General features: G+C 44.9%; 1 protein-coding gene across 1 annotated transcript in view; it reads right to left on the reverse strand.

The window, feature by feature from the left end:
* The window catches only part of GALNT15 (polypeptide N-acetylgalactosaminyltransferase 15), a 45,970-nt gene that overhangs the window by 12,331 nt on the left and 5,756 nt on the right, over positions 1-27,883 (reverse strand). The window contains exons 2-7 of the mRNA XM_074195753.1: positions 18,675-18,841; positions 14,375-14,579; positions 6,409-6,576; positions 4,711-4,828; positions 4,075-4,269; positions 1,160-1,291 (exon numbers count right to left, since the gene is read on the reverse strand). Coding sequence (XP_074051854.1) covers positions 1,160-1,291; positions 4,075-4,269; positions 4,711-4,828; positions 6,409-6,576; positions 14,375-14,579; positions 18,675-18,841 — 985 coding nt within the window. The remainder of the gene's footprint in view (positions 1-1,159; positions 1,292-4,074; positions 4,270-4,710; positions 4,829-6,408; positions 6,577-14,374; positions 14,580-18,674; positions 18,842-27,883) is intronic.

A 27,883-nucleotide genomic window follows, 5' to 3' on the forward strand; every position in this document is an offset into this window, starting at 1 on the left:
TCTGTGTTCAGAAAACTGAACAGGCCTTCAAGCCTCCTAGTTTCCTCACTCATTGGGACAAAATCTTCACTCAACATACATATTCTGCTGGTACTTCAGATGTTTTCAAATCATTTAGGAGTATTTAAGTACCTACTGTTTTCTAGGCACTGGAAATCCAAAGAAAAAAATTAAAAATATAAATCATGGAAAACCAGTATCTCAGAAGAATTCAAATTATAAGTAATCAGAAGTAATAGAAAAGGGGCGGCTAGGTGGTGCAGTGGATAGAGCACCGGCCCTGGAGTCAGGAGTACCTGGGTTCAAATCCAACCTCAGACACTTAATAATGACCTAGCTGTGTGGCCTTGGGTAAGCCACTTAACCTCATTGCTTTGCAAAAGTAAAAAAAAGTAATAGAAGAATAGTGAGTATAGATTGACTACAGCATGTTACTAATATACACTTGCCAGCTAGTAAGTATGTAAAAAACACTATGAAGATTGTGTCAGACAGAGTCCCACCTTTCAGGTAGTAAGAGAGGGGACGATGGTCATCCTGGTAATTATCTTAATACTCCTGAGGTACCAAAGCAAAGCAAAACAGAGGAAAGTCTCCTGGGCTTTGGGTGATTCCTCTAGGGTGGACTTGTGGAAGATAGACATAGAAAGTCCTGAATTTGCTGTAAATCAAAACAATGAGCCAGGGGTGGACTCAGGGCTCTGGGAAAACTCATAGCACTGTCTGGTGTCATTCTAAAAGGAATCAGAAGAATGGACTACTCAGCCTCTGAGATGTTCATAGATTAGTGAAAATGGTTCTATTCTTGAATCTCAGCTTTTTTTTTTTTTCCCTCTGTAAGCTCTGTAAGAGCCTTGAAGGGCTCTCCCTCCCCTTTGGAAGTGTTTACCTCTCTCCAAGACTGTTCAAAATATTCTCTCTTTTAAAAAGTTCTTTATTCCTTCAGTTGTTAGCCAATATCGCTCTCTCCACCCCCCCCCCCCCCATAGACTGTAAAGTCCCCAGAGTAGAGATTGCTTCACTCTTTGATTTTTCTATCTCCAGCACCTAGATTAGATTAGGATGAGGCACATCACTTAATAAGTGATGGATGGGTGGATGGATGGATCGCCATTTCCTCCATTTCTGCCCTTCCTCCTTCCTTGGGGTCAACTCTTACCTTCCCAGAGAATCCTGGCTTGTGTTCCGAGGGGTACAACTCTGGGGAAAGGTTGGACAGAAACCAGTGGAAGGTCCGACAACCCAGTCTTTTCTGCAGCTGAAGCCGCTCGCTGCAGTCCTGTTTCTCAGCCTGGAGGGGAATACAGGAAAGGAAGTTGATGCCAGATGAATAGCGCAACTGTGGACAGGGAGAGACCTTGGTTTTTACCTGTTCTTTGTGTACCTGGGACTTAGCACCAGGCCTGACACAAAGTAGGACTTCATAATTGTTGGCTTGCAGAATCATTGATTAGTTCCAGACCACTTTCAGAGCACCCCACTGCCTCTAGAGTAGGCTTTTAAAAGGGGATTAAGCCAGAGATGGAAAAAAGACCCAAGGCAATGAGAAATGCCAGCCGAAAATAAAGACTCCTTATTTCACAGAGTCATGGGAATCAGCTAGCAAGTTGTATGGTCCTAGGAGACCTAAGTCCTAGACTACAGCAAGAATTCCTGCACCAGGGTGGGGAAGTGGCACCAAGAACCCTAGACCCAAACTTGACTTGTCCAGGGAAAGGAGATGAACTCTGGAATCCTAGCCAAACTAGGCTAATATGGTAAGTCCTATGGAGGTCCTCGATTGGTAGCTCTCACTAGAGGGAGAGAGATTGGCTTTTTTATGAACCGAGAACAATTTCCCCTTGGGGTTAGGAGCAGAGTTGGGGTTAGATACAGAATTAGATCTGAGCCCCTGGGGAAGACAGAGGCCTATCAGAAGGGAAGGGTTGCATTTTGGGGTCAGATTTCATCTTATATTTGATGTTAGCCAAGAAGCTTGCATGGGAGCTGAGAGTCTTTTCGCTTTTCCCATTGATCCCTAAACACAAGGTAAATACTAAGGTTCTCAGGGGACATCGTGGATGGGGGAATGATCCCAAAAGAGCATGACTATTGAGGTCCCCCATGACTCAACCAGTCTATATGTAAATAAAGGATTGGGCCATGGGTGCTGCTGCTACTGATGATGGTGACAATGATGGTGATGATAGTAAATATGATCCATGTAGCCCTTTGGTGAAAGCAAAAACAAGAGTGACATTAGGACAAAGAGGATCAGGGGATATGGCAGCCCCCCAACAGCCTGGCTATGTGTTCAGATGCACTCCTTCTTCTGGCCAGGAGGTGGCGGGCTTCACCTTATGAATGAATGACATTTAAGAAACTGGAACTGACTGCAGCTTCCCTTTGGCGAAAGGGGACCCTTTAGTAAATAGGCAATCCAGGCGAAAGAAGTTGGGGGACCCTACCACCTGACGTTTACCTAAGGCTTTGGAGCTTTTCAGTAGCTCCCCCAAGGGTTGTCCAAACGCCCTCTCTAGTAAGACTGGGAGGGAGGCAGGACCACTGGATTAGGGTGGGGGCTATGGGGTCAGCCCTGTCAGAGGGCTAGGGTTCGGATCCTGCCACTGCCCCAAGCTTTGTGCTTGGACATCAGGTTCCTCCTTTGTAAAGGATGACCCCCAGGCCCTCTCTCACTCTGAATGGCACCCTTATGGCTCAGCCAAGGACTCATCTCTGGACTCATCTCTAGTAAATGGTGTGACTGGAGCTAGAGAAGTAGCATCAAGTGCTACAGCAAAAGCCTGGGTGGTTTTAGCATCTCATTGCTCTGGATCACTCCACAAGTCAGACTTAACATCTTGGCTGCCTGGGGGCTCCCAGAAGGTCAGTGGTTTTGTCCTGGAGCAGAGGGGTCCTTGTATCCAGGTCCATCTTAATCCAAGGCCCAGGGACTCCCTCTGCACTACACCGTGAGGATGCCATGATGTCTCTCTCACTAGAATCCAGGTTCGAGTCCCAGTTCTGTGAATGACTAGCTGTGTGACTCTGGACAGGTCTTCTTAAAAGATTGGGTCCTTATGTATATTATGCAGGGTTCTGAGAAGATGATCTCCGAACTCTCTCCTAGCTGCCCCACACTGCCCCTCATCTGTCCAGGCAGGCGGGGGCAGGGGAGCACCATCGTGGGTCAGCATTAGAGCAGCCTCCCAGGGGATGGGAGGTGGATGTCTCTAAAGCAGGCCAGTCTGGCTGTGAGGACCCATGACCAACCCCTGATCCTCCTCACAGCCTCTAATTCTGTCCAGAAGCCCCACATGTCTATCATCACGGAGCTCCTTCCCACCAGAAGACCAGGGGAAGAATGGGCATGTGAGCTTTTGTAAATGATTTAAATGATACTGCATCTCAAGTCGATGCCAACCTCTTGTGTTTGCCAAGCCAATGTCATTTCAGCTTGTCCAACTCAATAATAACTCTCTGGTGCCTAAAGAAAGAGCTCCAAACCCAGAAGAAAAGTCTGAGCCAAAATCCCGTCCACAGATCAGGATGTCTGCAAGCTAGCCTGGCTATACTCTTGGTGACCCAAGAGCAAGCTCTGCTTTCTTACCCTGAGAACCAAGAGATGCTATTGATTAGTAGCTAGAGGACTGAGAATCAGTGTGGTTGAGTGGAAACAGCCCTGGAGCCCTGGGTTTGAATCCTACTCTAATAGAGAGCCGTAACTCAGGTGGGGCAAGTGGTGCTTTACCCAGAGCACAAAATTCTGAAGGGTACATTACAGGCAGGATGAGAAAGTGCGACTGTAGAAGAAATCAGAAAGAACTGGGCTTGAATCTCTGCCCCTGACTAACTGTGAGACTTTGGGCCAATCACTTAACCTCCTTGTGTACCGGAGCTCCACTGGTGACCCTTGGGGTCCCTTCCTTTTTGAGATCTGTGATCCCAAGACATCCCTAGGAAGGCAGATGGGCGTCTGCAGGCACTCTCCCCACTTCTGGACTCCCTCGGACCCTCCCTTGTCCCTTTCTCCAGTCTATGGAGGTGGAGATGAGAAGTAGATGAATAGAACCAGGTGCAGGAGTGACTCCTTACCTGGCTCAGAGAGAAAGCCTTGGGACTGTGTTGGTAGAAGGTGTCCTTGAAGGAGCCCATCCAGGTCTCCACAATTCGGATCTTGTTCTTCAGGGCTGCTTCTTGCTCAGGGGAGGCATTGGGGGGATGGTTGCGATAAATATGCCCCACTCGGGAACAGGGAAGGATTTCTACAGAACCACCACAGAGCCAAACCTGCCATTGAGGTAAAAAGAAAAAAAGAAGGTTCTCTTCTTTAAGGGTCTAACAGATCATAAACAGCCCCCAGAAGAGAAAGGATGGTAAATTAGCTGGGATAAAATTAGCTGATGGTAAATTAGGGCACTGGGGTGTGGGATTAGGGTGCCCCCTGGAATGGGTGAGAGGGGACAACCTGTTCTATGTTCTCTTCTGACCACAGGTGGTAACGGAGAGGGGATAATCAAAAGGAGGTCCCCTGTAAGACCTGGAAGATGCAAGAAAGGTCTGCTGGGGTCCTTGGATGCCCACAGTTTTCTATCTCTGGATCAACTCTATTTCAGATCACCCCCCCACTGCTTTCTCCACTCAGATTTTTCTAATGTACATTCAGTGAAAACACAGAAAGGTGTTTCTGCAATCCAGATGGAAACCCAGTCTGTGTTCTTTAACTCTTACCCTTATGGAAAGTTCCAGATTTTCACTCCCCCATATAGACATGAGAGAATCATAAGCTCCAGTGTTTTGAAAGTAATGCCGGTCGATCGCCACAACGCCCCCCGGTACCACAGGGCTCCTGTTTGCAGAAGAGGGGGAGAAGGATGCATTATTTCAGAATGGTGACTCAGCTCGCTTCTTCTGAGAGTGTTAGAAAGACTGTCTCCCCATGGCAGGTCGTTCATTCAGCAAGCATTCATTAGGTGGGATCACATGAAAGATGCAAGGAGAAACAAATAGTCCTTGGCCCTAAGGGCCTCAAGTGCTACCCATAGGAAGACTGTACTGCAGTATCTCATGCTAACATCGAAGGATCCCTGACTACATCACTACAGGTCCTTCCAATCATAAACTCACAGGTTTTGTGAATGCCTGTGGCCAAAACACTCATCCTAGAGGTCAACCCGGTGATGAGCCTCTCCAAACTTGACTGGACTGGTCTGTCCTTGAACCTGCCTACAGAATTTTCTCTTATCAGGAGAGCTTGGGTCCTGCTGTGGTAGCCTCGAGAACCTAGGATCACCCCAACACCATGGTGGGCTATTGGAGGGCTTGGGGGGGGGCGATCATCTTAAACTTCCCACCCAAGGAAAGAACTATGAAAACTCTCCAGCTCCCAGAAATTGTTCAGTTTTACAGATCATGTCTCCAATCGGACTGGGTGGAGAATGACAACAAATTAGTGTTCATTCATTCTGTATCTCTTTCCATCTACCATCTATCCATCTATAGTTGTATAGTCTATATAACCATCTGTATCTACCTGTCTATCAGTATGACTGTCTATCTGTCTATCTATCATTCTATCCATCTATCCTTTCTGTCTATGAATCTATCTCTACTGTCTGTTTACCTACTCCATCTTTCTTTACTCTCTTGCCTCTCATCTAACTTTCTATCCACCTGCTTTGTGTCTATCATCTATATTTCTTTCTGTCATTTCTACATCTGCTCTATCATTTCTCTGTTCTGTTTCCTTCATCAGCTAGTCTTTTAGCATCCAACATGATGAATCATGTATCCAGTAGGTGGTCAATAAATGCTGGTTGAAATGCAGTAAAAGGTGTAAAAACAGCTAAGACCCATAAGCCTTAGGAATGGGATAAACCAAGGGTAGGTTTCTGTCTGCAAATCCCCTTCATCTTGAGCAGTTTTAGGGGTGATAGGACTCAGAGCTGGAAGGAATACTAGTGATCCCCTAGTCCATTGTTTTTATTTTATAGAAGAGGAAACCAGAGAGGGAAGGAGATTTGCCTGGGTCACATAGTTTTCTGTGACAGATCTGGGGTTCGAATCCAGGTCCTTTGACTTTCTGTACAGCATTCTTTTCCTGGGGTCTAGATGAAACAGGGAAGCATTGGTCAGAATGTTGGAAGAGAGCAGGGTACAAGGACCGCATCCCACATCACTCAGCATATAAATATGAAGCTCAGCAGTGAGCAGGGGCATGAGACATGACTCAGTGGGCTGCCACTGGGCACCATTACCTAGAGGGGGCTTGAGTGTGGGAAGGATGTTTGCCCTTGGTATAATAGATATATAATCAATATAATAATTGATGTAATAACAGAGGAGAGCTACATCCCCTCTGGGGGTATGTTCCTGTTCATGCTATTGCTGATGGGGTACAGACTAGCGTGCTGGCAAATGGCCTCTTACCTGATGGGGCTGATGGGAGACTGGCGCTCCTTCCTCTCGGGCTCTGGCAAAGGTTTCCAGTGGAAATTTAATTCCCAGTCAAACACCCCTCGCTGCAAGTCGGTGGAGTGATAATATTGAAAATTTTTCCAGTCTATGACATCAATGATAGGAGATACGACTCGGCTCCTAAAGAAAATCATTCAATGGTGGTGAAAAACGAGCACAGTCAAAGCCTCCTGGATAATGTGCTGAGTAGAACTAGAACTGGCTAATCATGAAATCTCAGAACTGGAAGGACTTCAAGGTCATCTTGTCCAATCTGAAGAGGTGATGAGGAGCTCACTACCTCCCCAAAGAACTCATCTCATTTATGGATGGGTCTGATGGTTAGAAAACATTTCCCGACATCAAATGGAAATCTCCCTACAACTTCTCCCTGCTCCTGGCTTTGCTGTATGGGTCTGAGAAAAACAATTGTGAGATTTGGATTAGAGACCTCTAAGGACACTGTGAGTTCTAAATCTGTGGATCCTCTCATGCACATGAGTGTTTCTAAATCAAATGCTTCCTGGCCACTTCCTTCTGCAAAATCCACTCCTCCTACCATTTCAGGTCAGCACCTTATTTATACACACACACACACACACACACACACACCACCACCACCACCACCACCACCATATCACACCACACACTGTGAGCTCCTCTGCTTCATTTTTGCCTTTCTCTCCCCAGTGACTAGCAGGATAGCAAGTATAATGAGTACTTAATTATTATTCCTTGGTTGATTATCAGGTAGGTATTATTTCCATTTTATGGATGGGGAAACTGAGGCTGGACTCATTTCTTAGCAGGCAAGCTTAGGCAGCTGGCCCACCAGGGCTGGTTCTAGGAGCCCCATTTCTCTTGACATCACCTTCATCACTGATCTTTTTCATCCTCAAGGATCTCAAATCTTCCCCTAACATATCATGCGATGCTTTCTCTCTTTTCTAGGACGATAGACATGAGTTAAATGGGTGTTGTAAGGAAAGGGTAGAGTTATGGATAGGAGATATGGAGGTGGAAATCAGAAGAAACTGATAATTTTATAAATACCATATTTGTATAGCAAACACATGAGGGGAGTTGGAGCCCCCACCATGTCCACCACATCTACCATACTGTCTGCTTTCACATGATTGGTTCTCCTGCTCACATCTTACAGTAATAACCAAGATTCCATGACCATTTATAATAATTATCATGATAATAACTGGCATTTATGTAGCTCTTTAAGATTTGCAAAGCATCTTACAAACATTATCTCACAACAGCGCTGGGAGGCAGGAAGTGTTATCATCCCCTTTTACAGATGAGCCAGCTTTAGCCAGGTTAGGATGACCTTCCATAGGGAATTCTACCTGGAGATTGACCATGGTGATTTTTGCTTCTGTCATCTTCTCTTATTCCATCTCAGTGGTTCTCAAGTCTCAGTGACATGACTACACAGAGTGGGTGCCTTTGGATATCTGTGTGGGGTAGGACCCTCCCCTTCTCACCAGACTGGCGAGACAGCCCAGGTGTCCTAAGGAGCCTCTCCCTCTCAGGTTCATTTTGTAAACCTCAATAAACCACTGACTGCTCCAGCCCACTCCTAAGAGCTGGGAGTGATTAAGGCCTAAGTATAAACCAGGAGCTGTAACAGGGTTAGCTGATGGGTCGAGCTTGAAATGCAACCAAGGTCCCAGAACATGCGAGGCCAGCCTCATTCTATGTTTACAGTGGGATTGACTACCATTTCCCCACCATCCATCTCTGGAGATGGGTAAGGTTGAGAAGACCCAGGCAGTCACCCTGAGAGGTCTTCAGGATTTGCTTCTCTGCTTGCAATGAAGACAGCCAGAAGATTGGGCATTGGATGGAGAAATGGAGAGAATGATGGTGTCTAAAGTCAGGGCCTTCAGGAGCCCTTTCCTCATCTTCTTAGGATTGTTCCGCTATGAGAAGCAAGTGGAGCAAGGTTCTTTTGGTTCACTTTTGGGTCATCTTGGGGGGAAACAGAACATGAAGAAACAAAAAGATGGAAAGGCAGGGGATCCTGTCTCTCTCTTGTCTTCTCTGACTCTGTTGCTAGATCCTATGGATTCGATCTCTAGTGGAGTTTGTCCATCCTCTCTTCTCCTTTCTCTTCTCATCATCCACCGTTTTTCATCTGTCCCAAATGTCCTCCTTGACTCCAGGCTTGATTAGACTCATAGGTTTTGTAGTTTGTTTGCTATAGAACTGGAAGGGAACCTTAAAGTTTATCTAGCCCAGCTCCTTTATTTGGGGGAAACTGAATCTCAAAGAAGTTAAGTGACTTGCCCAATGTCACAGCAGGTGAGTAGTAGAATAAAAATTTGACACTAGGTCTTCTGACTTCAAACCCAGCTCTTTCAACCATATTATGACTCTCCTTCCTCATCCTATTTTCAGAGTACTCCTAATACTCTACCGAATGCTCAGCAGTCCTCTGTGGCTCCCTATTATCTCCTAAATAAAATACACATGTCTCAGCTCGGCATTAGCGACCCTTCTGTATATAACCTACATTGCCAGGCTAACTATCTCAGCCTAAAGGAGTAGCTAATCCTTTCTTCATGTGGCTTCCTTCTCTCTTAGATACCTGGGTTTCCCAGTTCAACAAGCATTCCCATTGTGTGCCAACCACTGTGCCTGGCAATGAAGATATAAAAACAAAATGGAAAAAAAGAAATTGTTCCTGCTCTCATAGAGCTTACGTTCTACTGGGGAAAAAACAGGTAAATAAAAACAAAAGGGTGGAAAAGAGTATACCACCTCAGAAATCAGGAAAGGCCTGTTCTAGGATATGGCATTTGAGTACCTCAAAAGGAGTAGCTAAGGATTCCAAGAGGCAGAGGAGAGGGGAGATGGATGCTGAGCCATAGCTTGGGCGGAGCCCCCAGGAACCTCTAGGAACCCCCATCCAGGATTTCATCTTCTCCTCTGGTCCTTCTGCTGTACACTCCTTCCCTTTCCTTCCTTGAGATCAGCAGCCAGTGACTGCATGTTGGGTTCCCTCCTAGACTTGGTTCAGAGTATGGCAGACATTGCCCCTTGTCTAAGAGCCCTTGGACTGGAGCTGATCATTAGGGCCTAGAATCACTTGAGCAGGGACACATGGGAGAAGGGGCAACCCTCCCCTCGGCACCCTTGCCTTTCTCATCCTCTCCATTGGCCAGGGCAGGAGCTGCCAGCCTAAGATAATTTACATGGTGAGGAATGCTCTTTTCTCACCTGTGAGCCTGGTCATCATTTCCTGGGAGTCTGTAGAAAGTGTGTGCTTTCTTTTTTTTGGCTTTTTCAAGGTAATGGAGTTAAGTGGCTTGCCCAAGGTCACACAGCTAGGTATATTAAGTGTCAGAGGCTGGATTGGAACTCGGGTCCTCCTGACTCCAGGGCCAGTGCTCTATCCACTGCACTACCTAGCTGCTCTAAGTGCGCACTTTCTATGAGCCTGGGTCACTGGCTTCTGGAATATGGGGACTTGTCATGCAGACTGTGTTTACATTTGTTTACAGACATCCTGGAGTCTAGGAACCTCCTGATGGTGAAAGCCCTGGATTTGGAATCAAGAATCTCATATATATATATATATTTATTTATAGAGCTCTCTCTCTATATCTAGGAATAGATATATTTTCATGATAAATTTATGCATTAAATAGAAATACGTCTATAACAAATACATATATAATAAATGTGTATAGGAATATGCTTATAAGTGTATACAAGAAATATAAATGTTTATATAAATATATCTGTAAGAAATATGAATATTTCTATTTCTCTAATTTATATAATAAACAAATACTTTGTGCTTTTATAATACATTTATGTAATATAAATATTATAAATTTATATGATATAATATATAATAAATTTGTATAATACAAATATGTGTATATAACATATAATTAATTTATATAATATGAATATGTTGTATAAAGATAAATTTATATAACTATCATAAAAGTATTAAATGAATATAAATATTTGTATAATATAAATAATTGTATGATATATTCAATATTTTTATATTTATCCTATATCTAAATTATAGATAATTATATATTTATATAATTTTATTTAATAAATATTGATTTTCATATAATAAATTTATCTGTATATTATAAATAATTTTATATTTGTGGAATAAATTTATTCTATAAATATTAGTGTTTCTGCAATAATTTTATCTATAAATTATACATTAAACTTCTTTATAAATATTAATATTTATAGAATAAACTCATTTCATAAATATTAATATTTGTGTAATAAATATACATAGCTGTATGACCATGAAGTTAGTGGGACTCTGTGAGCTTCCTCTCTGATAAAATGAGGTCCTTAGAAGAGCTGACCTCGGAAGTCCCCTCTGGCCCTAGCATTCTGCACTTCTGAGTCAGCGGGGCAAACTAAAGCAAACTGAACTATTCGACTCTTCGCCCTGGCTCTGTGTTTTTACCAGTGGAGGAGCCCAGAAGCTCAGGTTGTTTCTTGGGGGAGTCCCTCTGCCAAGGGCTGTAAAAAGAGCCCTGGGCCAGAGATTAAAAGAGACTTCACAAGAGCATCTGAATGAAGCAGAAGATGATGAAGGGTTGGGGGGGGGGGATCACTGGGAGAAGGAAGAATGAAAGCAGGAGCACCAAGGGGGCATCTGTCGGGGCTGTGGAGGCTGGAAAGTGGGGAGACCCAGGGGGAAGGGACTGGGATCTGAGCATAGCCTTGTAGAGTCAGACGGATTTAGTCCATCCCACTTATTTATAAAGGTTTAGACCAAACTGAGCCCAAGATCCCCGTATCCTCTTGTCCATTATAGAATTCTTCATTTTGTACCGAACCTCAAGCACCCCTTTCCCACCTCCAAACCTTTGCTTAGGCTGTGTCCTTTGAGTCTGGAATGTGGATAGCATGTTTAACTTGAAGGAAGAAATAAATGCTTGAGTTCTGATTATGGCTCAGATACTTTGCTTGCTATGTGACGTTGTTCAAGTTCTTGAACCCCTCTCAGCCTCCATTTCCTCATCAGTTAACTAGGCATAATGAAAGCACTTGTAAGAATTAAATGAGATACTGTATGGAAAGCAGTTTGCAAACCTTGAAACGCTCCCTACATGCCAAGCCATTCTTTGCCACCTCCTCCATGAAGCCTTCCCTGATTCCCTTATACCAATGATATCTCTCCACCCTCCCCCTCATATAACTCTCTCCTGGAGCCATTAGCTTTATGTCCTATTGCAAATCACATCTTTGGGATCAGAAACAGAGGGAAAAAGTGATTAGACTTGAGCAGATGGACCTTACTGGCTTATTTTAGGGCCACAAAGAGAAAACAGTTTGATTAAGGACTGGTATTCATTAGTTAATTAATTTTAATCAAGAAAGTTTGTAAAATTGCCTTTGTAGCCATCTCCAAGTCACCTACCTCAGCCTCCCCATCCCTAATGACCAAGAGGGCTTTTGTCACCTGGTTGGTGAAGGATGGTGCTAATGAGAACTAAGGCTTGGCCTCCCTCCCATGGTGGCCTTTCTCTGCCATAGATTCTTCAGTGGCTCCCTCTTGCCTGCTAATAATACTTAAACTCCTCCTCTCCTCCTTCAAATCCCACCACTGGCACTTAGTTGTTTGAACCTGAGCAAGTTACTTTCTCATTTGTAAAATGAAGGGTTGGATGAGATGACCTAGGAGCCCTTCCTGCTCGAGATCCAGCCTCTGGACTGGGCCCTTTCCCTTCTCTGTGCCTCAGTTTCCTCCTCTGTAAAATCCATAGGAAACACTAAAGAGATAAAGAAGAATTTCCCCCCCTCAGCCTATAATCTTTTCCACTTCTCCTAGCAGAAAGATCCCTGACTCGGTAGGCAGAGAATGTAGGTTCAGACCCTCCTCTATCATATGCTACCTTATGACCATGAACAAGTCACCTAACTTCTTGGTCTCAGTTTCCTTATCTATGCATTAAAAAAACAAGGAGAAAAAAACAGGTGTTTAAATATATGACCTCTACAGTCTGTGTCATAGAAGCTATGACTCCATGTGAAGTTGTTAGTTCATCAGTCCCTATCAATATGTATTATATCTGCATATATCTATTTGCACATATACATGTGTGTTACGTGTGTGTGGTAGAAGGGAGATCAATATCGATGTTCCTCATTTTCTACGGAGGCAAACATCAGACCTTAAAGTGATGCTAGAAGTTGGTTTTTGTTCTAAGTATGGTTATTAGGGATCATGGAATCATAGGTTTGGATCTGGGAAAAAAAACTTGGAAATCAGAATCATATCTGGAAGGGACCTCAGCGATTGAGCTCTAGCCCCTCTTTTTCCAAATGAAGAGATTGAGAGCCAGCAAATATCTGGAGCAGAAATCAAACTCAAGTCTGCCTATCTTCAGGCTGGCATTCTGCCTGCTATACCGTGTTTCACGCCCCTCATTTCATGGAGGGGGAAACTGAGGGCAGTTCTTAATAATTTTAGATTCTTCTACCTAAATGCTAAACAGAAATACAATTGTTAAATATTATTAAAGTATTATTGCTTGGAATGAAGAAGGAAAAATCAGAATAATTATTCTTGGTGAGCCTCTTTGAGGCCTCTCCTTGCTTGAGAGTCTATGGAGTTTGTGCTTCTCAGACTTCCCAATCTGATTCCTCACTCTCTATGGTCTCTCTCATCTCTGGCATCCCCCACCTCTGACCTGTTGGCTTCTCTCTAGTGATGTTTGTCAGTGCTTTAGTAAATACCTGACTCCCCAAGGGAAGTGGCTTCACCCTTGCCTTTCCTCATCAGGTCAGAGAGAAGGATAGGTCATAGGAAGATGGTCTTCAGGTGGTACCATCAGGCACCTTCTTTTTTACATTGAGATTTTCAGGATGACAGTCCTTATCTTCATTCCACATGGATGAACAAGAGTTTTTTCCCAACTGAAGCCATGCACCTTATGTCCTTTTGATATCATAACTGCTTCCTCAACCTTGGGGTTTTGATTCCTCCTGGTGATACCTGGGGTTAGCTTTTTGCTTAGGCTGAACTGGCCTGCAGCCCTGGGAATCAAGAGTCCAATTTCCTCTGGTTGAGGAAGGGAATCCTAGCTCTCATTCACAGAGGGCCATCTCTCCGCACAGCCAGGAGCAGATGTTTTCTCGTCCCTATTTTCCAGGTAAGGAGAGTCGAGCGTTCAGTGCCTTCCCCATGGTCTCACAAACAGCAGAGAGCCACCAGCTGAGCCCTTTGCTAAACGGAGCTAACCCCAGAGTGTACAGAACCTCTTTGACAGAGAGGAGTAGAGTCAGGGTGCTCATCCCATTGAGCCTGGAGCTCCAGCTTATTCATCAGTTCTAGGGGCCAGATCTGGCCATTAGCTTCCTTTTCTTTTTAAAATTCATCTACTGTAGACTTGACCCAGCTCACTCAGAGGGTGGACTCTGCCCCTTTAAAGGGGAAGCTGGATGATGCAGTGGACAGAGGACTAAACTGGGAGTTGGGAAGGCCAAACCCTGCCTCTGGCACATTAGCCGTGTGACCCTGGACAAGGCACTTCACCTCCACCTGCCTCAGTTTCCCCATCTATACAGTGAAGGTAATAATAGCATCTACCTCCCATGGTTGTCAGAATAAAATGTGATAGTATCTATAAGGAGCTTTGTAATGCTGCTGTTGTTATTAGTAATAGCATTGCTATTAGTAATAGGTTTGCTTCCTTTGGTTTCAATCCCAAAGAAATGGGCTCTCTGATGGTAAAATTCCAGACCCTTTGACCAAGGAAGAGGAAGCCCCCTTTAAGTCACTCCTTTCCCTCCCCCCATAGGCAATCTCCCACTTCAAGTGGCTCCATCGGTAAGTGGCTGGGTCCACACCACTGCCCAGGCCAGCCCCATCCCTCCAGGCCCCAGAGAGGTCCTCTCCCCTCCCCCCGCCCAGGCCCGGGCTACCCACCTGTCGTCTGCTATTCTGCTGAGGAGGGGCTCGAGCCAGCCCTTGTGGCATTCACAGTGGGAGTCCATGAAGACCAGCACATCCCCGGCAGCTCGGGCAGCCCCCAGCATGCGGCCCTTGATGACGCCCAACCTCTTGTTGCTCCTGAGCAGCTTCACCCCCTCCAACTGGGCCACGTGGTCACTAAGCGCAGACTTGAGATGGCCTGCAATGAATGGGACCTTCATCAGGACCTTCCGTGGAGACTCAGAGAAAGCCCGGTGCCCTGGGAGCGAGGTGATGCCGTGCCTAGAGGCTTGGAGTGAGGAAGATCCGAGCTCGGTTCCTGCCCCAGGCACCCACCAGCCGGGTCTCTGCCTCAGTTTCCTCATCCACAAAATAGAAATAAGAATAGTACCTACCTGGTAGAGTAGTAATAGAGATAAACTGTGATGAATTAATAATAGGATGAGTTCACAATTAATTTCTTAATAGAGACAATAAATGTTGATTGATTAACTTTCTGTTATGAAGAATTTTATTAATTAGTCTAACTCACTGGGAACAATTTTGACCCTCTGGTCAAGAACATTATAATGTTATGGCTCCCAGGATCCATAGTTTCAACAGCACCCAAAGCCATTATTACCAGGTTTTGGCCCTCTGGAGCAAGTAGCATGGTGTGCCTCCAGGGAAAGTAAAGGGAAAGGTTGGCAGGATGGTACCCCTAAATCAACTTTGTAATTTGTGGTGTTATATAATACTAGAAGTAATTAAGACTTCCAATTGAGTTGGAAGGAAAATTAAAGGCTAGTATAGCTTAAAGTGAATGAAGGAGTGTGTCTGCTTCACTTCTGTGGCTTCTACCTTTGGTCCTGGGGGGTTTAGTTCGCCTCACTCCGCTGTAATGATGGATCTGGGTATAGCCTTCATTCATAGGGTCTATCAAATATACTGGCAACTTTGCTCTAAGACATTTTTGCATCTTGTGGATATTTTTATAACTAAAAATTCTAGGTTCATTACCAAAGGAATGACTCTGTAATGGTGGAGATTTGGGCCCCTTGATTAGAGATGAGGAACTTTTATAATATACCTGCCTACCTAGAAATTGCTGAGGCTGAAAAAAAAAATCAGCTAGTCATAAGGCTCTGCGAGTTAGACTTCCGAGGGCAGACATTTCCTCTGTTTCTGGGCCTAGTCTTGAAGTCCTGGTGTGGTCGGGCTCGCCAGAGGCCTTGTTCCACTGTCCTGTCCCAGGGTCACTCCCCTCAGGTGATTAGGGAATCCAAGTAAGACTCATCTAATTCTTAATGCTATGTAATACAATGTAATGTGACAAAGGTATATTAAACATTGTGTTGTTCCCCGGGGATAGGAAAAAATAAAGTAGCCCCGATCCCCAAAACCTTTGTTTTTTGTTTATATTTGGGGATTGGGGGGGCAGAGGAGGAAGAGAGAGACACACAGACAGAGACAAAGGCAGAGAGATCAGAGAGAGAGGAACACACAGAGAGACCCAGAGAGAGAGAGACTGACAGATAGGCAAAGGCAAAGAGAGAAAGAGAGAGACAGAGACAGACAAAGGCAAAGAGAAAAAAGAGACAGACAAAGGCAGAAAGAGGTGAGAGAGACAGAGACACAGACAGAGGCAGACAGAGAGACAAACAGAGAGACAGATTAGCCATAAGAAAGACTAAAAAAAAAAATTTAAAAAAAAAGACTCCAAGGTAATCAAGTGATTCAGTGGGAGAAGAGCATGGTGACGGTTGTATAATGTTTCTCCCCCCACCCCAGACTTCCAGAATCAAATATATAGGCACCTGCTTTGGTCGATGTCTTTGTAAAATCTGCCTAGAAAGAAAGCAAACACTCACATGTGGATGATGCTCTTTGGGGGAAAAGCATTTACAGAGCATTTACTGGAGCCTCCTAAGAGTCCTGTGAGGCAATTCAGGGGTATATTATTAGTCCATTAGTCCATTTTATAGATGAAGAAATTGAGTCTGTGAGTGGGTAGCTGGTCAGAGGTCCTGCAGCTGGTGATAGGAGGAGTTAGGGCTTGAACTGTTTCCTCTGACCAGCATCAGATGCTTTTTCCCACTGTGCCCATGTATAACATATGCCACAGCTGTTATCCTTGTCCATGAACAAGATGATCCCCATTGACCCCTGACATTGGGAGACAGGACATTAGCAAGATGAGAGCATGCGTGAGAACAGTCCCCGGGGACCTTTTGGAACAGCACCCCCATTGCTGGCTAGAGGAGGGGGGAACAGAAAGGACATGATGCATCTCCAAATGACATAGGAGACAGGCGGAGGTGGGGGGTGCACAAATTGCTGGCTATAGCCTCTTTATCAAAAGCTGCCCTAGGCCAGGGGACAAAGGAGATCGGAAATGAAGAGTGTTGTCAGGGGTTTGGGGCAAGGGCAGAATTGGACAAAGGAAGGAGAGGCTGGCCATGCTTTTCTCTGTTCCAGCCATGGAGGTCAGATCTGCTTAATCAGACAACTGAGTCCAGCTGCCTCTGACCCCACCTTCTGAAGGTTCTCTGGGCCAAGAGGGACCTTGGAAGATCAGCAGCAGTAAAGTACACCAATGAAGGCTGCTAGAGGGTTGGGGGAATTGCTTGTGGTCTTGTCCAGGTGCCCTCTGATTGGAATGATCCTTGTCCAAGGGGCTTGTTTAGCCCGTCCCCCACTCTTTCCAAGTTCCATACTTGAAGAATACACTAGAGATGGGGTGAATGAGAGGGGGTTCTGCAAGGAGCATCGTGGAATCTACCGTGGAGACGAGGGCTTCCAGGTGCGCCCCCAATGGGGGACCTCTCCTAGAGCCTGTGATTTCAAGGGCTACTTGATGTTCTGATCAGCCCCTTGAGGCTGGAGACCTGAGTGAGAGCCATTAGCAGACCACTCCACCACACGGTGGGATTTAATCTATGGTGAGCTTTCAGATGACCTCCCCAAGGAGGCTCGGACAGGGAGGCGAAGAGAATCAGGAGTCCCATCATCTACTCCAGTCCTCTTTTTATCCCTTGGAAGAGCACAGGTACCCCCCACCACCACCACCACCATTTGAACACATGGCAGATGCCATTTGGAGGGAAGGAAGTTAAGGAAGAAGTATTGATTCAGTTTCTATTTTGTACATGAGTCTAGGTCTAGTCCCTGGGGCCAGAGCTCCTCTCTGGGGACCCAGATACTCTCTCTTACCTTAGGGAGTCAGGAGTGGGAATGTTAGAACTCTGTAAAGCAGAGGCCTATGTTCCCCTTTAATTGCCTAATTATTATAGGATCATCATCTCTTCCTACTGATCGTTCAGTCCAACTCCCCCATTTTACAGATGAGAAAACAGAGGTCCCAGAAAAATCCCACACATAGTCTAAATATCAGAGCTGGGATTTAAACCCAGGTCTGAAGACCCCAAATTTAGTGTTCTTTCCAGCAAATTACCCCATCTCTTACTCCTCTCAGTAATATGGGCTTTATCTGCTTAGTCAACTGGACTCCTCCTCCTTCTCCTCCAATTTTTCTCTATTATTGTGTCTGTCTTTGACAAGCTCTGCCCTCACTAGTTGCTAGGAATTCAGAAACCAGGGAAACAAGCTTATTCTAAGAGCCTGTGAAAACAAGAGACAATAATGACCCACCTGAGGAGTTAAATTCTAAAGTGCCTTCATTCTTTGTGACATTTATTTCAGAGGTGATAGATTTCTCCCTGGGGTGTGCTGATAAATGTGAAACAACTGGCTCTCTAAAAAGGTACAACATACTTTTAAGTTTAAGCTAAATTATTAACATTTTCTCTCTCTGACTTTCTTAAATCTAAATAATCAAGAAAATGAGAAATTAAACCTGAATTTGCAGCTTTGGCTGATGTCCAAGGTGAACATTTAACAATCAGCTCCCCTGAGCCTGGGCCTTGAACTGACTCCCCCTCATTAGAAGCCTTCAAGTAAAAGGTTGACCGCCTGTGGGATATGTTGTTTCTGTTCAGGGCCGGATTGGGCTGGATTGCCTCTGTATGATGTGGTGGGCATGTGATCAAACTGAAGCTTGCACACCTCCATCCTCAGGGATCTCACCTTTTGTTTTCTTTTTTCTTTTGGAGGCAATCAGGGATAAGTGGCTTGCCCACATAAGTGGCAGAACTAGAACCCAGGTCTCCAGAGACTTGGCTACCTTTTCCTTAGTTTGCCCATGCTCATGTAATGATTGACTTGCTATAGTTCCCATCCACTCCCCTCCCTGGGACTCAAAACCTTAGAAAAACTGGCAGAAGCAGGGAAAGGGGTGGGGGGAGGAAGCCTCTACCTTGTTGGCTGAGGTCATCAACAAGAATGATCTCCTTGAGGAAGGGTCTGGGAGTCGTGTCCAAGACACTGTGCACAGTTCGGAGGAGGGTAGACCAGGCCTCGTCATGGAAGCAGATGATGACGCTGGCTGTGGGCAGATTGTCACCATAGTCCTGCTGCAGACACCTGGGGTCAGAGGAGAAGGAGGGAAGAAAAGGAGCACAAGAGTGAGAGACCTTCCAGAAGACGAGGCACTCTCCTGATTCAAGATGGGGCTCCCCTGGACCACATATTTGACTTCTTTCTGTTTGTTCATGGATCTTCTAGTTTTTATGAACTTTAAAAATATATAGATATAGAAACAAATAGATAAACATTTATATATAAATCAATATATGTATATTTATATAGATAGATAGATAGATATGCATAGATAAGTAATGAGACCAACATAATTGGCTTACTGGTAATCCTATGTCTTTTATTTTATGCATTTGAAAATATTGTTCTGACTTCAGCTTCCCTAGTCTGACAAAAGAGGGAGTCTGTGACACAAAGATGGTTAAGAGTTATGATATAATGCATGGATAACCCTTCTTTCTTTTCTGAAGGTTGAACTTTTGTGGTTCCATAAACAAACAAACAAAAGTTGGGAAGGGTAGGAGGGGATATCTTTGGAAGGGACAAGCTGCTTTTCTCCCCAACCTGGGAGTGACAGAGAGACCCTGAGACTTGACTTAAGGGATTCTGGCACTTTTCTTCCTGGGCACCCTTGTTTTCTGTTTGTCTCTTCAAAGCTCAAAGGGGGATGTGTACCTGGAACGGGCTGGGGTAGTGTAATGGATCCCCCCTCCTCCTTTCCTCTCCTACCTCCTCCACCCCACATTCACTATGCAGACATTTGGCTACAAGATTCATTTTATTCATTCCTTCATTTATTATTTATTTCTAAGATTTACTTATTTCTTCAATTGTTTCTGATTTGTGATTTTTTTTCATAGTACCTTAAAAGCTATTTCTCCTTTGATGTTAAATTCTAGCTGGTCATAATTTGTGAACAATTGGGCTTCCATGAAGCTAGATGATGGTTGGGGATGGGTATTTTGTCTAAAAATAGCTAGGATTTCTCTAACCTGTAATAGAGGGTTCTATAACTGAGATTATTAATAATGTTTTATAAATTCCTCAAAAACAGACCAGACTGGATCTGAGGTTTGTTTTCTGCCCTTGTTACTCTCCCTGGCAGGAGGGGAGAATATGAGAAGAGTGGTCACCTCCTAAGTTCTAAAGGTAAGGAGCAAGAGGAAAGAGGAGCATCTCTTTCTTCTGCTTTCCATCCAAACCATGCCAACAGCTCCACTGGGTGGTTGTACATGTATATATATATATATATATATATATATATATATATATATATATATATATATGTAGCTTGGCCAGCCCTCCAGGGTTATATGACCACCAATAGGTATTATTTACTATGCATGGCACTTTTTTAGATTTTTCATATGCAGGAGGATGCTGTCAGTAAAGTGATGCTTTTGTTCTCTTTGTACAGGAAGGGAGGAAACTGAGGTTGAGATCATAAGAGTGTATTCCAGAGCTGGGCCAGCTAGATTAATTTTAAGGGAAACTGAGTCCTAGATCTTCCCATGTAAGTTAGACTTCCTAGATTAACCAACTGGTCTAATTTTGCCTAGTAAATATCAGAGACAAGATTTGAACCTGGACCCTCCACTCCAAGTCAGTACTCCTCCCACTGTACAATGGGGAGGATGTCAGCAGGACTGGAGCACGCTGGGTTGGTCTATTGGAGCTTTGAGAAGTGTTGGCAAGCCTTCTCCAAGACGGAGGGCTTCTCCAGCAAGCATGAGGTAGAGCGATCCCTGGCAAGAACCAGACAACTTCATTTTGGTGAGTCTGACCCCTTTCCATGGGACTAGGGAATCATTAGCAGGAGGGGGAGCGGAAAGCCCTAGTACTCAGCGTATTGGGGAGAAGCATCTGCACTCTGGGCGAACCTGGGTTGTGGTGATGAAGCTGCTTGACATGATTCTGGACCAGGGAGCTGAATATTACAAACAGAAGTCTGGCAGGCAGCCGTGTCTCGAGGCCTATTAGAACCTTTTAAGAGAAGCCAGAGGTTTATTATTTTGTGTTTGGCAAGGCGATGGGAACGGGAGGCAGGCCCAGTCGGGGAAGCACTGCATGGAGCTTCTCTCTGAGATCCCAGGTGGGGCTGCAAATGAGGTGGCAATGTGTTTGAATTCTTTTGGGGGGAAGTTGGGAGTGTCATTTGCAGAGTAGGGGCTTCTCCTGCTTAGTAAGGACACAAAAAATGTTGCTGATATGAGAAGGCTCTAAGAAGCATGTCAAAACCAGCCTCCCTATGTCCTCTGGGCTCTCTTGAACCCAGGCACCTCTACCTGGTGAACATTTCCAAAAAAATTATGAATGCCATTATATAGCTGATGAGAAAGGAGGGGTGAAAGGGATGGGAGGCAGGGAGAGAAAAGTCTTTTGTCACCTAAGCTCCTTCAGGGAAGGAGCTGCTTTGTTTTCATCTTTGGGTTCTCAGTATTTTGCATATAGAAGGCGCTTAATAATTGCACATTGACTTGAATTGAATTTGGCATGCCAGAAACAGCCATGGTTTAGATCCCACCTTTGTCATCTACTGCCTTTGTGATCTAGGATATGTCATTTAATCTGCATCATCTATAAAATGAGGGAACTGGACCGAATGGTCTCTGTAGCCCCTTCTGGCTCCCACTCCATGATCTTGGGAATTGAATTTTGAGGGTCTTCTTCTGGCTACCTATCACAAGTGTACCTGGGGAGATCATCAGATTCCTTCAAGGAAACAGGGGCAGGGGGATGGGGGAATAGTTTTCTTTGCGTGTTTGGAATAAAAGCTTGTGGGAAAAAGAGGCAAGTCCAAAATCAAAGAACTGCCATCTTTGGGTTTGGGATTTTTATGAGTCTCCCCCTGGACCTGTAAATTGACTGAGAAGCTCTGGGAAAACATCTTTTATTCTGCAGCTGAAAGCCTGGTGCTCCCTGAACTATAGTAACTAAATAGTAGTGGATGGAGTGCCAGTGTGGGATCTCCTTTGTTGTGGGTCAATGATGGACCCCCCTGCCCTTCCCAGGCCTTTGAAAGAGCGAAGATGTAGCCTCAGATTCTCTAGGTGGAAAATTCTTTATCAGGAGAAAAAGAAGTAACTGCTCATGATGAGCACCAGCATTCCTGGGTGTGAGATCTCTTGTCCTTTCTCACTGACCCAGACAGGTGGCCTTGAAGAGGGACCAATGACACTGAGGTTCCTTGGGGCCCCTAGGCAATTTTATAAGGCTGCAAATGGCAGATCTGCATTATTAAAGGGAGTTTCCTCACTGGGAGTGCCTTTCCTCAGGGTCAGTTCAAAAAAATAAAAAGAATAATTATACTCAAATGGGGTATTGCCCCCATTTCAGAAACAGGGGTTGCATGAGACTGAGGCCCATTTTAAGGCACCTCTGTGGTTCAGTGAATACAGAATATTGAACTTGGAGACAAGAGGACCTGAGTTTAAATTTCACCCCCCCAAATTTACTGTGTGACCCTGAGCAAGTCACTTAAACCTAACTGCCTCCATTCCCTCAACTGCAAAATGAGGACAAATAGCATTTATCTCATAGAATATTGCGAGGATAAAATGAAATAATGTATGTGAAGGGTTTTGTAAGTCTTAAAGCACACAAATGAGCTAGTCTTAATAATTATTTTGATCTTTTTCTTTTTGGGGGGGGAGGGATGGAGAGTTGCCATGACCAAAGAATTCATCTCCATATGTCCAGACTGCTGGTGATGAGCCTCCCCACTCTTAGTGAGGCCAGTCTTCTGAAACCAGAGTCTACTGCGAGGGTCACCATCTTTGAAGCCATCTCAGCATGGAAGACCCTACTAGACCATGTGCCTTCAAGAACTCAGCGTCACTTCCACACCACCATGAAGTGGATGGCTCCTAGAATGTACCAGGGTCTGTTCTAAGCACTTTGAAATAGTAGGATTCCATGGAGCATCAGAGTAAGACTTGTGGGGAATGAATAATCATATTCCGTATTTTGGGCCTAATATTGTGGTCTAATGATTTTGGGGATAATCTATATTTTCTGACTGATCCTGAGTTTATTGATAGAGGGAGTTCCTTGAGAAGAAACATCCTTTGGGATCAGCAGCATTTTAGAGAATTGCCTGGGACATTGAAGGGTTAAGTGACTTGACCTGGGTCACACAACCAGATAGACGCAAGACTTGAATCCAGGTCTTATGGCATTCACAGAGACAGAGATTATACCCCATTCATGCCTGCTATCCTGTGCCCCTATTGTTCACGTCCTCTCAGAACATTACCAGCTATCATGGTCCACAGACTGAGAGTTGGAAAGGCCTTCAGAGACTACCCAACCTTTCATTTTAAGGAGAGGGAAAGAGAAGTGATTTACCCAGGGTCATACAACTGACTCTGATTCTGATTTATTATGGTATTGATCCAACAGGTAGGAACTGTGATCTTATAAAGCCAATCCCTATGTGCTTTGCACATAGTAGGCATTTGATACATTTGAGGAATTGAACTGATTAGATCTCAACCATGGCCGGCCTCTCCTGGCATGAGAGCTGGCAATGTCCTAACCACAGTACATAGCTCTCTCAGTGGAAATAAATTTTAGATAACATAAGAGAGAGAAGACAACTAACTGGTTCAAAAATGATGCTCTGCTCCCAGACCCAATAAGGTAGACTGGATTCAGCCAGAGATGCACCCATATGCTCTGCCATGTTCACACTTACCCAGGCTCTGGCCCTTCCCTGGAAAAACCCTACTGTTGGCAGATGGGGAACCAGCTAAATGGAGGTGCTGGAGGAGGTTTGCTTTGTATCACCTGCAAAGTGGATAATCCATTCACAGATAATTGGAAGTTAACTGTACCCTGGCTGTTGAGAGCACCTGTCCTTCAAAGAATGGCCAATGCTCACAGGGACTTGCCTTGGCCACCCTCTTAACAGTCCTGAGAGGACAAGCAGGGTCTATCATCTGCATTTTCCAGAGAAGCACACTGCTAGTATTGACTTTGAATAAGTAATGACCTCAATGAATTCATTCTTACTAATCCCTGATTCTATGCCATCTCTTTTTGCTCATTTGCCACAACAAATGAATGTAATAATCATCATATAACACCCACATCTATGGTACTTCCAGGTTTACAAAAGGTTCAGATCCCAACAATCCAGTAAGGCAGAGCTAGAGATGAGTAAACAAAGATGCCTCTCACAGTCAGTCACACAGATAAGGGCAAAAGCTAAGATTTCAACTCAAGCCTACTGCCAGGGTCGCTATCTTTGAAGCCATCTCAGCATGGAAGACCCTACTAGACCATGTGCCTTCAAGAATAGCCTTCAAGAACTGATTCTTGGGCGGTTAGGTGGTGCAGTGGATAGAGCACCGGCCCTGGAGTCAGGAGGACCTGAGTTCAAATTCGGCCTCAGACACTTAATGATTACCTAGCTGTGTGGCCTTGGGCAAGCCACTTAACCCCATTTGCCTTGCAAAAAAAAAAAAACAAAACTTCATTCTTGTGACTCTTCCACTTCCTTCTCTTCCCATAATTCAAGTCAACATTTTAATTCAAAGAATATTTATTAAGCTCTTACTGGATGCCTGGCTGGTACTGGGAATGATAAGGAAACTCTTATTCTACTGGACAATACACACATAGATAAGTAAATGCAAATATATACAAAGGTGGATGCTTTGGGTAGAGGAGAGAGATATCCTGGGAAGGGTCAGCTCAATACCAATCATCATCATCATCATCATCATCATCATCATCATCATCATCATCATCATCGATGATCCTCACGACTGCCCTGGGAGCTAGGTGCTGTTGTTATCTCCATTTTACAAATAAAGAAACTGAGACTGAGAGGTTCAAGGGCTTGTCCCAGGGTCACACAACTGAAGGTCTGGCGCTATATCCACTGTGCCAACAGAGCTGTGCTTTGGGATGAATTCTTGGAGGTGGAGGTGAGAAGAGAAGACATTCCAGGTGGGGAAGGCTATTGTCTGAGACAGGAAGTGGACTTTAGAATGCCAACTTCAGGGACCACAAATGGGTCAATCTGGGTGGGATGATGCATGCATGAAGGGGCTGCTGTGAAAGGAGTCCATAGGTGGGGGCCAGTCAATAAAGGGTTTCAATGTCCTTCATGGACTTTCAAGGCTGAATAGAGGAATTTGGATTTTTCTCTTAGAGGCAACAGAAAAGTGCTAAAGCTGGTGGTCCAGGGAAGTGGCACTGTTGGATCTTAGAGGAGATGCAGAGGATGGATTAAAGAAAGGAGAGACTGGGTGCAAGGTGGTCATTTGGAAGCTATTCAGATGAGAAGTCATGAGGGCCTGGATGGGGGGGAATGACTGTGTGAGCAGAGGGCAGGGGATGGATGTCAGAGAAGCAAAATCAGCAAGATCTGGCAACTGAACAGCTATGGAGGGTACCTGAGAATGGAGTCAACAATGACTCTGAGGTTATAAAACTGGGCGACTGGAAGCAAGGAGGGGTAATGGGTGGCATAGCTTATTCTGGAGTCAGGAAGCCCTGATATCAAATCCAGCCTCAGACACTTACCATCTGGGTGACCCTGGGCAAGTCACTTAATCATTTGCCTCAGTTTCCTCATCTGTCAAATGAGCCAGAGAAGGAAATGGCCAACCTCTCTAGGATCTTTGCCAAGAAAACCCCAAATAAGTCATGAAGGGTCAGACACAAGAGAACCTCAGGCTTCCTGAAGGCAGGCTTAGTTTCTTATTCAAACATCATATAATCAAATGTTCCCAAGGAGCCAGCACCTCACTCTTCCCATGTCGAGGCTTAATAAAGGGAAGGAAGGAAAGCAAGCCACCTCTGCTTCACTAAATAACCTTCAGATATTATCTCGTTTGATACGTATATACTGAAGTAAACGGCTGCTGCCATAGACAAAGCGACTTTGTTCACTGAAGATTAATCAAGGGCAGGATAAGTGGAGGGACTGTCAAGGGAATGTGAGGGGGCTGTGGCTGTGACCCCACTGCTCCCTCTCCCTGCCAGCTGGTCCTGGGGTGGGGGGACCCCAGAGTAAGGAAATGTGCCTGTGTTGTTTTCCTTGAGCTGGCTAGACTGGGAGCCAGGAGATTAAGGGATTTTTTCTCAGGGGTCATCAACACTTTGGGTTCCTGACACCCTGTTCCCGGACCCTCTCCTGGGGGGACCCACTGGGCCTGGTTTTGTTTTCCATCTCAGTTGGTTGACTTGGGCTTTAAACTCACTTGGATCTGAATGGAACCATCCAGTCAGGACCCTCAACCTCCCCACATAACCAGGCTGCCAGGGACTTTCTCCAGGCTCCTCCTAGTTTTGCCTCTCTCGGGAAAGAAGGGGGCAGAAAGCAAAGGAAGATCTAGATACCCAGCCAGTAATCTGTCTTCCCCTTCTACACAAGGGCAGGGAGAGCCTGGAGGAACAAGAAAGGCCTCTGAGTTGGGGGTCCCAACCACTACCATTCTCACCGGCTCCATGTTCCCTGGAACTGATGGGACAGTTAAAAACGTATATTCAGGGGTAGCTAGGTGGCACAGCGAATAGGGTACTGGCCCTGGAGTCAGGAGGATCTGAGTTCAAATGTTGGCCTCAGACACTTAATAGTTACCTGTGTGGCCTTGGGCATGTCACTTAACCCCATTGCTTTGCAAAAAAAAAAAAAGCCAATGCTCCTTTCAGAGACAGATCATACCGCACCCATGCTTACCTATCCTATTCTTGTTCACATCCTCCCAGAATGTTACATCTAGCACGAATGACAGATTGAGAGTTGGAAAGGCCTTCAGAGACTACCGGGCCCAGCCCCTTTCATTTTAAGCAGGAGGAAAGGGAAGAAGAAGTGATTTGCCCAAGGCCACCTAACTGACTCTGACTCGGAAGTCAACTCTTTCCACAGTACTGTATTGCCTCTGTTGGGAGACCTTCCTCATCTTCTCCGGGTGTTTTGAGGATAACAGTGGAGCCCACAAACCACAAACATAAGCATCAGAGACACAAAAACAGATGTTCTCCACAGAAACTACTGTAGTTGTTCAGAAGGGGGGGCGGGGTCTGAATGCTGATAGTTGAGGAGAGCTGGTCTGTCTTCATCCTCCAGCCCAGCTCGTCTCCCCGTTCCGTGAAGCCTTCCAAGTTTGCCCAGTGACTTCATGCCTTTCTATTGACTCTTATCTCATCCATGACCCTGTGACGTTCATCACCTTATTGGCTCATACTATATTTTGCCCTAAAGTGATCATCCCCTCTGCACATTTTTTTTTTAGGTTTTTGCAAGGCAATGGGGTTAAGCGGCTTGCCCAAGGCCACACAGCTAGGTCATTATTAAGTGTCTGAGCCGGATTTGAACCCAGGTCCTCCTGACTGAACTACGCCACCTAGCCGCCCCCTCTGCACATTTTTCTAGAGCACACGAGATCTCTTCCATTGCCATCATTGGCTGCTTCATACTATTTACGTATTCTCTGGTTCTCCCCACCCAAGGAATTATTACATGGTAACAAATATAGCCGACCTAGAGTTATAAACAGCAATAACAAATATCATGGTCTATAAAAACAGTAAAGATTTCTCATAAAGAATATACTATTTTGAGGGAAAACAAAGCACTTTGCATGCATTCTTTTATTTGGTCCTCAAATAAATAGTATGTAATGGAGACAGGATTTGAACTTAGATTTTCAGACTGCAAAAGGAAAGGGATGGGGACTAGTCTGAGAATTTATTAATATAGGGAATTCCTGGGAAAAGAAACTCCCTCCACCAGTGTAGCACACCACCTTATTGGCTATTGGAGTTACCTAGAATTCTGGGAGGTTACAACTTTCCTAGGGAGGATTTGAACGGACTTTCCCAACCAGCAGGTTGCTCCCCATCCACTTTCTCTCTCCAAACTCCAGTTTGGAGCTACCCACTACACCACGGGCTCAAGGGGCAGGGACTGTCCTCGTTCATCTTCATAACCCTAGTCTCTAACTCAGGCCCTTATATACAGTAGGCGCTTAATAATCACAGTTGCCGTTAAACCTTCATACTATTGTGTCCATAGGAGGTGCTCAGTAAACAGGTTTAAGGACCAGGAATTCATGAAATGGGCAGAATTGG

Source organism: Macrotis lagotis, chromosome 7, assembly GCF_037893015.1.
Source record: "Macrotis lagotis isolate mMagLag1 chromosome 7, bilby.v1.9.chrom.fasta, whole genome shotgun sequence".
In the NCBI taxonomy this organism is placed as follows: Eukaryota; Metazoa; Chordata; class Mammalia; order Peramelemorphia; family Peramelidae; genus Macrotis; species Macrotis lagotis.